Source organism: Suricata suricatta, chromosome 8 (assembly GCF_006229205.1).
Source record: "Suricata suricatta isolate VVHF042 chromosome 8, meerkat_22Aug2017_6uvM2_HiC, whole genome shotgun sequence".
NCBI lineage: Eukaryota > Metazoa > Chordata > Mammalia > Carnivora > Herpestidae > Suricata > Suricata suricatta.
This window is the reverse complement of record NC_043707.1, coordinates 15,302,114-15,314,348: the sequence shown is the minus strand read 5'-3', so window position 1 is coordinate 15,314,348 and position 12,235 is coordinate 15,302,114. Positions and strand designations below refer to the sequence as shown.

The 12,235-nt window shown below is 45.5% G+C and overlaps 1 protein-coding gene across 14 annotated transcripts in view; it reads left to right on the top strand.

Annotated features, from left to right (window-relative positions):
* The window catches only part of DCUN1D3 (defective in cullin neddylation 1 domain containing 3), a 38,955-nt gene extending 27,123 nt beyond the window's left edge, over positions 1 to 11,832 (top strand). For 10 of the 14 annotated variants that reach the window (XM_029949703.1, XM_029949700.1, XM_029949701.1 and 7 more), the window contains 3 exons: positions 4,367 to 4,902; positions 5,243 to 5,461; positions 6,588 to 11,358. In XM_029949703.1, coding sequence (XP_029805563.1) covers positions 4,472 to 4,902; positions 5,243 to 5,461; positions 6,588 to 7,071 — 1,134 coding nt within the window. In that variant the 5' untranslated portion in view covers positions 4,367 to 4,471 and the 3' untranslated portion in view covers positions 7,072 to 11,358. Of the gene's footprint in view, positions 1 to 1,073; positions 2,371 to 2,588; positions 2,634 to 4,366; positions 4,903 to 5,242; positions 5,462 to 6,587 lie in introns of those variants that run through there. The other 4 variants (XM_029949706.1, XM_029949699.1, XM_029949696.1 and 1 more) reach the window with 4 other exon arrangements.
* The last annotated feature ends 403 nt before the right edge of the window (positions 11,833 to 12,235 follow it).

Below are 12,235 nucleotides of genomic sequence, written 5' to 3'. Positions count from 1 at the left end.
CTGTTCAACTCATTTTGCCTCTTAGCTGAAGCAGGAGAGCAGAATCACTGCGAGAACAGGTTGCTGCTGTGGGTACCCGGAGAGTCCTGCTTACCTGAGCTGCCCTCACCCCCTATAAGAGCTGCACTGGCCACTGAAAAGAGCACTGTTCTAGGAGCAGGGAGGCTTGATTCTGTCACTGACTTTGCAATAACAGCAGCAGTTATGATAAAGGTTAATAATACTTCGGGCAGAACATCTCCTATGGATTATCTCATTTACTCTGACTTGAGGTGCAGCTGCCCCATTTTAAAGTTAGTGCTGACAGTCACAATTGGTGCCATCACCGTAGTTCACATCCAGGTTTGTCTGCTCCAGGAGCTCATCTTCTTCATTACTCTGCTTCTGTTTTTCCCTTCCTGGATAGTTCCTTGACCTTGGCTTGCCCCCATGTCTTTTCCTATGAAATGAGGATAACCATTTCACACAGCTACATTTGTAGCTTTTATAATGTACTACCAAATACATAATGGTGCTTTGTTGCTGATGAAATTTGGCTCTGAGGGTGCCCAGATTGTGCTGAGGCTGCCCACGTCAGAGGTGGTTGGGATGACCCAGCTGGAAAGGCAGTTCCTTTAAATTAGTATAAATAAGTAGCAAGCTAGAAATCCCGTTTTGTTTTTTTTTTTTTTTTTTAAACCTACAGATCTGGGACAAGTAGGGGAAGGAGTCTGGAACTGGCTGGAAGCTTGCCCCACGTTAGAGACAAGGGGTAACCATTGGATTTGTGGTAGCCATAGATAGAGCACAGCAAATATCCAGCTTGATTTTATTCAGCATCAATCACAAGGAAGTCTTATCCTGTGGAGAACTCCACCCTCTAGGTGTTTCTAGACGGTGCATTTGAGCAGGATCAGTGCTGTGGTTCAAGAGACTATTCTTTTTCTTTTTCTTTTAAGTTTATTTATTTATTTTGAGAGTGAGAAAGAGAGAGCTAGTGAGCATGAGCTGGAGAGGGCCAGAGAGGGTAGAGAGAGAATCATGTGCAGGCTCTACCCTGTCAGCACAGAGCCCAGTGCAGGTCTCAAACTCCAGACCTGTGAGATCATGACCTGAGCCGAAATCAAGCTGCTTAACCTAACCGACCGAGCCACCCAGGCGCCTCTCAAGAGACTGTTATTGAACAAGACCCAAGCATGTGACTCAGGGCAGGGGTAGGCATCCTGGCTGGGTCTGGAAGAGCCTGAAGCCTGGGGCCCATTGTTCAGATGGGACAAGCAGAGGTTTTTGTCAGGTATCTGGTTAGTAATAATGACTGATAGCTGTCCTGTCAGTGCTTTCTGGGGGAGTGGGGCACTGTGTCGTGGGTACTCTTTGTCTGTATTACCTGACTGAACCCTTAACAGCTCTGTGAGGCAGATAACCATTTTGCCGGTTGAGGAAATAAAGGTTTCAAGCAGGGTCAGCAACAATCACTGGCAGAGTTGGGCTTTGATTTCAGACCTGGAGCTTTGAACCATGTCGATGGACTGAAATATCACTACTTTAGGGCATCTCTGGTGAGGCTGAGCCCAAGGACATCTTGACTGCCTGGATCATGGTGGCAGGGCTTGTTGGGAGAGGGCAGAGGGTAGGACACCCTTCCTGAGCACTGGGCAGGGACAATTAGTTGTTCTCTTTCAGTGGCTCATGGTAGAACTTGCTCCTATGGGATCAGCGTGGTAACTCCAGAGCTCAGGGCCCGTCCGTTGGTGGGCTCACCCTGGGTGCCCTCGTGTAGGTGGATTCAGCACTTGAGCCTAGTGGTAAAGGTTGTGTTTCTCAAGCCAGACATACCAGGTCCCCTTTATGTGATGTTGGATGATGTAGCTTGTGCCTCAGTGTCTCCATCTTTCAATGGTTGTGGTGAGGATATATGAGTTTAAATGTCCATAAAGTGCTTAGCATAGTGCCAGGCGTGCTCTCAAGTGTTCAATAATTGATAACCGCTATTATTAGCTATTAGCCAACAGCTAGCGAGTCCAGGGAGACTTCTGACTTTAAAACACTTGAAGTGCAGCCAGCCTGGGACACAAGGCTTGTGAGACTGAGCCTGGGGAAAGCTCCCAGAGCATTAGTGTTTTCCCAGGGAAAGAGGTAGATTAAAAAAGAAGGGAGACCATTGAATAATCAGGGCTGGACTTCCTATCAGATCTGAAAATACTGTGCTCTGGCTTGAGATCATCCGTTGCCTCTAGGCTCCTGTGGCATGGGGGCATTTCACAGACCTGGACCAGAGTGGAAGAGAGAGATCTGACCTTCTGGCACTTGCTGGTGGATCATCCGTTTACATTGATTTTCCCCTCCTTATCGGCTGGGCACGTTAAAAGCCTTCAGGTTCTGCTGTGTCAGGTCATCTAAGATGCTCTTATGTGGAGGGCTGTTTGGGTAAATGGGATTAGGGCCTCTTTGGGAGGCCCATCTGTTCTGTCCCTACCTGGAGGCCTTGGCGCCAGGATTTGGAGGGAGCTGGTACAATGAAGCATCTGTCCCGTGGGGGTGGGGATGAGGCTGAGTGGCCTGGGGTAGGTGGGTCAGACGGAGGCCAGGAAATCCTCTTATCCTGCCAGGTACCAGGACCTCCCTCAGCAGCGGGAGCTGAGCAGCAAACCCTGGTGAGTCAGCATGGCTGGGAATTAGAGCTGCCAGTCTGCGAGCATGTGGGGTTTGTATGAGTTTGGGCCTTTTGTTTCTTTTAGCACTGTAGTCTTTAGAAACACAGATCTGGAAACCAGACCCTCCACATGCTAGAGTCCTGCTTGTTTTGAGATAATTCAGCTCCAGCAGTTGCTTTCCATGTATGCTGGTCTTCCAAGAATTAACCCTTTACCTTTTACAATTTTAATAGTTGTTCTTATGGCTAATTCGCTACACTACTAAAGCACAGAAAAAGTCAAGAAAACGTATTTGGATCTGTCTTTTTCCACCGCAAAACCCTGTAGGGTTTCAGAGGGTTTTTTTGAAGCCTAAGTGGAACTGCAAGTCTTTCGAGGGCATGTATGGGCATGTCTCTGTCAGTTTAGTCTCTATAAGGGTGGAGAATAGGAAACACCCTGATACAGTGAGTCTCCGATAACTGTTCACAGTGACCCTGGTCGTTGTTTTAAACCTGTAAACCCAGAACTTCCCCATAGAATTCCTTACGGAGAAACCCCAAACATATCTAGGCACTATTCGGAGGAGAGGAAAGTTGTTTAGGTAAAGTTTAAGCTCCAACCTTCCATGAAAACCACCCTTCTACCCCACTGCCAGTCCCCTAAGAGCTTTGAGTTTGGAGCACAAAGGTCCCTGAATGCTACCTAGAGCTGAGCAGGCATGGGACTGACACGGATTTTGGTCCACTTGATGTACTCTACTTCCGGCTCCTGTCCTGGCCCAAAGTCCTGTTAACATTAGAACTTTGGTGGCTACAATTATTATGGCAGGTGGTAGGACTGTATAGGTACTAAGTTGTGGCTGGTTATTCTTGTGGACCAGTTGAAATTAAGAATACATAATTTGCAGAGAAATCACCTCACCTCTGGCCAGGAAATTCCTAGTAATTCTTTAAAAACACAAAACACACTTAGAAATAATGTTAAGTAACACGGCACCATGAGGAGTTTGGGATGTATTAGTGCATCCTTTTTTTTTTTTTTTTTTTTTTTCAGCTAGCCATTATCCTACTATTTAGAGATTATATTGAGGTAAATCAGCCCTTCTTTTAAGGTAGAGTGGGCTCCTCTGGGTAGGCAGAGGAAAGGGGGAGAAAGAGCATTTCACCCTTCCGTGTGGGAGAGTCCCTGAGAGGAATTTGAAGAGATCAGAGACAAATTTTACTTTGCTATTTGTCTGGGACACTGTCGTCTTGACTCCACAAATTCTTTACCTCATCTTTAGGCCACTATGAAACTATCTTAAATGTGGCTACCCTTTCTTCCTACTCATCCTACTTAAAAAGAAAATCTGAGGATTTTGACAATAGAAACTAGGGGATGAACATTTTATTTGCACCTTCTGGCTTAACCTAGAACCAAACTTTCTTATGTGAGGGCAGCTTGGCAAGAAAGATTTCCTCTGGAGTATTTCTGGCAAAACTGCAGTCGTCCTTGATGCATTCTGCACATGAATCAACGTCTTTGTAACCTATGTTACGTTAAGAATTTTAGGAATTTTTCCTTATTCTCCATATGTGCTCAGCTCCGCATTTCCAGTGTGAAGGCACAGAGCTCGTAGGGAGGTGGTGATGACCTCTGGGTCTCTCCCCTGGTTCGTGGCTGGCTCACTGAAATAGAGCGGGGCTCCAGGGCATAGGCCCTGTGCTCCTGTCTCCCTGTCCAGTGGTAACTGTTCTCTAACTTTCTTCTAGGTGGGCTGGCTCCTCTGGCTGATGGCATGTTGAGGCACATGGGCCAGTGGCAGCGAGAGCATCTGATCCAGAGGGGGCCACTCTAGAGGCCAGGCTACCAGCACCATGGGCCAGTGTGTCACCAAGTGCAAGAATCCCTCATCAACCCTGGGCAGCAAGAACGGAGACCGTGACCCCAGTAGCAAGTCACACAGCAGGCGGAGTGCAGGTCACCGTGAGGAACAGCCACCAGTCTGTGGCAAGCCAGGTGGGGATATCCTTGTCAATGGGACCAAGAAGGCAGAGGCTGTCACCGAATCCTGCCAGCTGCCAGCGTCCTTTGGAGATGCTGGGAGGGAGCCCAAGTCCAATGCTGAGGAGTCTTCCCTGCAGAGGTTGGAAGAACTGTTCAGGCGTTACAAGGACGAGCGGGAAGATGCAATTTTGGAGGAAGGCATGGAGCGCTTTTGCAATGACTTATGTGTTGACCCCACGGAATTTCGAGTGCTGCTCTTGGCTTGGAAGTTCCAGGCTGCAACCATGTGCAAATTCACCAGGTTAGTCACAAATACCTCATGTCACCAGGTGAGCAGAGGAGGGAGAATGCACTACTGGGCAGTGCGCCCAGCTGGGGTAGAACTGGCTTGGCTTCTTAGGGTTCTGGGTAAGTCTTTCTTTTTCTGACCGATTTCTCTAAAGCATCTCAGCCTCTGAATCACCGGCAGCAACCGTCTTTGCCTAAAGTTAAGCAAGGAATAATCCCGGTGGAGCTTTGTGGCCAAGCCGCTGCCCACCCCCACTGCTGCTCCAGACCTTTCTCTCTTCTTTCACTCCTCCGCTTGTTGATTCCGTCATTTCCTTGCTCAACTGATACTTACCGTTCACCTCTCGTGCCAGGTGCTGTGAGTGCCACGCCGGGGAGCACCTTTGGTGTCTGCCTCTGTCACTATATGAAGCCAGTTGCCCCTTCCGGCTCTGCGTATATGTCCCTCAGCCAGCACGCACACCAGAAAGGACTGCGGGCCCCAGTGACCGAGCAGTAGTTGTGCGCATTGCCATGGTCATGCATCCCAGTAGAGGTTGTTTGTGGAGAAGGAGGAGCAGGGTCACCTCAAGGTGTGGTTTCCAGAGTACTGGGTTATAAGTACCCTCACCTCCACCCCCCAGTTTCTAGCCCCTGGGTAGATTACCCGACAAACTTTAGATGCCTTATGTATTTAGCTGATAGAGGAATCTCTTAGAAGGTGATCAGTGGGAAACCTTGTTGGAATCTGAAAGTGTTACATAGATGTTAAAAATACATAGGCAATTTTGTGTTTTTTTTAAATGTTTATTTTTGAGAAAGCGTGCATGAGCAAGGGAGGGACAGAGAGCGACGCACACGCACACACACACAATGCAAGCAGGTTCAGGCTCTGAGCTGTCAGCACAGAGCCCGACATGGTGCTCAGACTCCTGAACCACGAGATCATGACCTGAACCAAAGTTAGACACGTAACCAACCGAGTCACCCAGGCGCACCCACACTTTTCATTTTTTAATAACAGAACTGTGATCTCTGGTGGCAGTTACCTAGGTTTATCCAGAACCTTTGGCTCCAAAAACATCTCTTGGCAGTTGCCAAAAATATTTTGAAAATAATCCATAGAAAAGAAAAGGGGCACCTGGATGGCTCGATTGAGCATCTGACTTCGGCTCAGGTCATGATCTTGCGGTTTGTGGGGTTGAGCCCGCATCAGGCTCTGTGCTGACAGCTCAGAGCCTGGAGCCTGGGTCTCCCCCTCTCTCTCTGCCCCTCCCTGGCTCATGCTCTGTCTCTCTCTCTCTCTCTCAAAAAAAAAATCAGAAGGAAAGCAGGAAGACCCCTGTCTGGGAGAGGAGTCTACAGCTGAATCACTACTGCCAGATGGGAAATAGGGCATTGAGTGGGATACATGAGTTTCATCTTTGCAAAGATGAACAATGAATGAATGAGCCACTCTCCGCTGTCTACCATGTGCCAGGCCCTGTTAGATGCAGTCGACACATAGTAACTTGTTTAGTCCTCACCCAAATCCTAGAAGTTAGGTGGTTAATCTCACCACTTGACTGATGAAGAACTAGGACTAATTAGTGGAGGAGTTGGAATTCAAATCCAAGCCATCCAGCCTCGAAGCCATGTTCTTAATGACTATGCTATATTGCCTCTCAGCAGATGATACTGTCTACAGTTATTAATTGTGCCCCTTCCTTCCTGTTGCAGGAAGGAGTTTTTTGATGGCTGCAAAGCAATAAGTGCAGACAGCATTGATGGGATCTGTGCACGGTTCCCTAGCCTCTTAACAGAAGCCAAACAAGAGGATAAATTCAAGGATCTCTACCGGTTTACATTTCAGTTTGGCCTGGACTCTGAAGAAGGGCAGCGGTCACTGCATCGGGAAATAGCCATTGCCCTGTGGAAACTAGTCTTTACCCAGAACAATCCTCCAGTATTGGACCAGTGGCTAAATTTCCTAACGGAGAACCCCTCGGGGATCAAGGGCATCTCCCGGGACACTTGGAACATGTTCCTTAACTTCACTCAGGTGATTGGCCCAGATCTCAGCAACTACAGTGAAGATGAGGCCTGGCCAAGTCTCTTCGATACCTTTGTGGAGTGGGAGATGGAGCGAAGGAAAAGAGAAGGGGAAGGGAGAGGTGCACTCAGCTCAGGGCCCGAGGGCTTGTGTCCCGAGGAGCAGACTTAGTGGCTCTATCCCAGGAACAGCAGCAGCAGCAGCAGCAAGGATCTGCCTGTTGCTCTGCAGCCAACTGAGGGATTGGACCTTTCTGGAAATTACTGAAGATCCAGATATTTTCTACTTTACACCTTTCTCTGCCTTGTATCTGAAAGGGCTCTAAAATGCTGTATCATGTTTTAGGCACTTTCTTCACTTTTTGGTTATTTTGGTTTATTTCTTTTTGGGGGGGGCCCCCAAAATATTTGAACCTGGCTACATGTTGTGTATCTTTTTTTCGAAGCCTTCAGATAGAGTAAGCCTGCCATTTCTTGCACAAATTAGATTTTTTTTTTTTTTTTGTGGGGGAGGGTGTAGAGCAGGGAGGGGGGAATGGGACGGTTAGGTTGAAGTAACATTACAAGATGATACAGTGCCAGATCTCAGTTTTGCATATTCTGGTTTTCAGGGCAGGTCTGTACTGTGTGTAGTGCTGTTTACATGGTTGGATTTAGGTTATAATAATTATTTTAAAAGATTTACACAGAATTGAAAAGCAGTGTTAACTGTTATCCATATTGCATTAATTCCCAGGCAATTTAAAGCTCTTGGAGAGCCAAGGCCAGCCAAGAGCATTTGTAGTCTGGTCACAACCCCCTTTTAAGCTAATTTATCCAAAACCCTTTTCTTCACTTCTTGCTCATTCCTTCTTTGACCTATTTCATGTTGAGTTTATCCATCAACATGCTGCACCTGTCAGTCAAGTGAGCAGTTTTTTTAGACCACATTGTACTGAGAACCACTTAAGCATTGAATGCAGAGAAAGCAGTGCTACCTCAGTTTTGCTGGAAGTAGACTTTGATACTTTTCTTTTTTTGATGACTTTTCTGTATTTTCATGTTGTAGGTGAAAATATTTCCCCTTCCCCTCCCCCCCCCTTTGCCTTGGAGCCAAAGTTTCTGTTCCTGGTGGTCGGAAAACTGTGCCTGCCGGCCAACTGACTTGAAGGAAAACTGTGGTATGGAGCTCTGCTTGAATTTTTTTAATTAAAAAAAAAATTTTTTTTTTTAATCATCAGCTTACTTGTCTGGCAAGTGCAGAAGCCTGGGACTGGCCTGAACTCTGCCAAACAAATATAGAAGTGTATTTAATAGTTAAACGTGTGCCCTTTCCCTTCTTGCTGCACCCATGTTGTCACTTAATCCCCAGGAGTTATTTATTATCTTTTTTGTTAATGTCAGGCTCATTTGGGGTAATGTGATGACTGTTTAGGTTTACATGACCCTCCTCTCTTTTTCCCTGCCCCCAAATATGTATATATACATATATAAGATATGTATATATTTTACCTATATAAAATATATATATACACATATATGTATCTATATTCCTTTATTTTCTTTGCCTGCTAAAACTGGCCATAAGAGAGGGAGCTGCCTTCAATATATAAAGCATAAGAAGAGTGCCAGGGAACGTCATAAATGGAGGCTTTTCAATATGAATTTGGACCATTTTCACTAAAGAGAAGATGAATTTTCTCAGCCCTTTACTCACACGAGGGAGGCTCAGTTCCCCCAGACTCCTCCACGTGTTCGCTCCGCAAGGCCGGCTTTGGCCAAACTGCCACACAGGAGCTGACTCTGCTCCTATTTGGTTTCGGTAGAGGGTCCTCTTGTTTTCCATCTAAAAAAACATCCTCGAAAAACTGTGCTGGAAGGGTGGGTGGCAGGAACTTGTACAGTTCAGCTTCCAACACTTTGGAACACATTGAAAAGGGAATCTTTTGAATAAAAAGTTTTAAAATATTTATACTCTTGAGGTAAAGAGAGTTTGTCTATTAAAATTTGGAGTTTTCCTCCCTAACTCCTCCCATCTGCCTCCCAGATATGTTTCTCAGCCTGGGCAGGGTTTCCTTATTTTGAGTCCTTTATTAGTAGCCTTATGGGTCCAGGCTCCCATCTTTCCAAAGAGGATTTATAATGAGTTTCTGCAGTTGATGTTTTTCTAAGATTGACAGTGACCTAGGAAATGTATTGGGAGCTTGAATTTTTTTTTTTTTTAGAGCCCCTAAACCTTATGGTTCCTCCTTCTAGAGGGCTGGAAGGGAAACTTTAAAATCAGCCACAGCAAGTTAACAATACTGCTAGAAAGCTGAAGAAGGTCTCAGGCCAGATGTCTGGCTTTTTTCTTGCCCAAGACACAAGATCCTTGGAAAGAGTTTCTAGCCCCTGCACCCCATTCCCCTCCCAGATTCTGTGGGCTCAGCTGTAGTCAGGCTGCCCAGGCTGAGGTCTTATAGGGAGACTGCTTTCTCATCCAGCCAGTCTGCAACCTCTAATTCTTCCTGATTCTAGACTGGGTCAAGGTTGAAAAGGGGGAAAGGCTGCTTCTCCTAGCCAGGTAAGGCTCTCTTCTTAGATCACAAGGGTTTATGGAGAGAAAGTGCACAAAAGAGGGAGGCACTGAGGTTCCTGAGGACTCTGGAGGAACTGGATTCCTTCTCCACCTTACATGGTGGCATTCCATGCATTAGGTGTTCTAGCCTGGGTGGATTTTGTAAATTAACTATTCAGTGTCCCCATTCTCCACAGAAGAGCCAGTAATTATTTTCTATTATATTTTTAATGATCTATTTATTACAGAAATGCAAATGAGAAATGAGAAAAGGGAGCAGTTAGGGAAGAACATAAAGGTTCCTTCCAGGTTTGACTTCCTGATGCAAGGAATTCCAGGCTCCACAGAATCTCTGGGCCAATGCTTGACCACAGGCAAAGCAGTTTTGCAAAGGGATCCAAGATGGGATGTGTGTAGGATTTGTAGTCCCATTTCTGGGAAATAAAAGGTCTCTGTTCCTTTTAACCTAGAAATAGGGTTTCTGTTCAATGAGTGAGCAGTAACTGTGTGGAAGAGGCCAAGTGCAGGCCCCTCAGGTAAGCCAGTGCACTCTTCACTTTAACAATGTAACACCAGGGTGGTGTGAAGAGAGAGGCAGGATGTGGATTTTGAAAATAGGCAAATATCTGAGGGTAACTACAACAAATTCAGTATGTATTGGGAATTTCTTAGTTTTTGGCAAATGGCTGAGTTTGTGTTTAGCGATTAGAAAGCTATATGAGATGAAGCGTTGCTTCATTGAAATGCTCTTCCCCCATCCCAGCCATACTTGAGTGTATCATTGACCCCACCTATTGTAATGGCTGTGCTGTGCTTCAGCTGGTTGCCTCAGCAGTGTTCCCTCATCTCTGCCAGATGTGCCCACATGTGTGAAATGGGTCCCAGGCACCATGTCTACCCTTCTGATAAGAAAAATTAGAGCTGAGTAAAGATCCAAATTTCAACCAAGCCCACAGGCCCAAAGAAATCCAACTGAAAATATACAGGACGGTGTTTTCGATAATAAAACTTCCCTAAGGAAGGCACGAAGTAGCTTTCTTAGAAAGGAAGGGATTAGGCCACAGAGTAATCAGTGTTTGAAGCAGTCCTGATTTCCCAGAGGGTGATGCCAAATTCAGTCCTCACGCTGGAGCTGGCAGGGTGTGGGTCTCCACAGTTCATGTGATGGCTTCAAATACTGTACACATGCTAAACTGCATTAAACAACGGTGGCGAATTACTGGGATAAGGACTTGGGTCTAAAAGTTGAAGAACCAAAACATCTGTATTTAGGACTTTGGTTTGCCACATTTAAAGTGAAGTCTTGAGTGTAGTGAAGCCCAAAAGTAGACCCAGTTATGCAATTATAAAGGGCTGGAGAGAAGCTGCTGCTAGGTTTGTTTTATTTTTAGCTGCCTGCTTTGCCATTTTTCTTGTGTCTCTAATGTTTGATTAGTGATGACTTGAAAATCTTGGTAACTGACAAAGGTCTTCATTGGTAGACTCTAGCAGTATTGTGTTTAAACAGCTGGAAGGACTATTAGAAGTTATTACAGTGTGCTGAGATTCATTTGAGGACATGTCACATTGATCCTCTACTTACTCCATAAGTAAGTAGAATCCTATAGAGGGGGTTCCCACTCACCCCCTTTCAGAAGTTTATTCCTATGGTTAGCTGTAATTATAGCATATATCCAGTTTAACCTGGGCTTGGGGCCATGTTTTAGTGAGGATCTGCAGGTGTTTTTTTTCTTCTTGAAAGGCAGGCTTGACAGAAGCCAAGATGATTCAAATAGCTTTTGAGTAACCATCAGGTGCTGCAGCATCCACCTCCCTATTCCTCTTGGAAACGAAGCCTGTTTTCACAGATACCTTCTTCCACAATGCACCTTCCCTTCTTTCAGTATAATCTTGGATATTGCCAAAGGAAGCCATGCAACAGAAGCCCCCCCCCCCACCCCCCATTTATTCTGGGAGAAGTGTCTTCCCTTTGACTCTGGTCCCCAACCCTGAATCTGTATAACTCCTTTTACCTGTTGCACTAATGAATATGATTCTAGGTTTCAAAGGGGGAATTTGAAGCAATAGGCAAATGGGACTTGGATGAATTGGTCCTACAGATACCCTGCCTTAACCCACTGAGGTGATGAGTCCACTACTCATGTGACCCTCCACCTTTGTGGATTCCTCTTGGTTTGTGACCATTGTGTCTGTTTCTTGAGGTTGTACAAACTGTTGACAAAGATCAATACTTTTGTTTGTATTCTCTGCACTGTTGCACTCTCCAAATGGCCCCTTGAATATTTTTAAGCTGTTACACACGTTTTGGTCTTTGTCTACATTTTTCTTTTGATGTTTTTTTTTTTATTTGAAAGGTTACCTGCTGTTGGATTTAATAAATTTGTTTACTTGACTGTTGACAATTGTGAGAGGAAAAAAAACAAAAACCAGTGACTTAATTCTGGGCAAAATTTACCAACCAGCTATTATGCTATGGAAAATAATCCATATGGTACAGGATCCTCATACTTCAAACATTGATGATGACTTCCCACTCATGAATTTAATGGCCTTTGGGGTCGTAATACTTGTAGGCAAAAAGCAAATGAGTCCTCAGAGGGCCACTACCTAAATAGTCTTACTATAGCAACTAATATGGATTCCCATGAGGAACAAAAAGTGAATTTGAGCACTGTGCTAATGGTTGGCTCCTACATCAGGTTGGGAGTGATTAAGGCAAAGGACACCAGCCCAAACTGTCAAGTGTTACTGCTGTGTGACCTTTGGCAAGTTAGTGAAATTCTGAGTTTCCTTATACTCA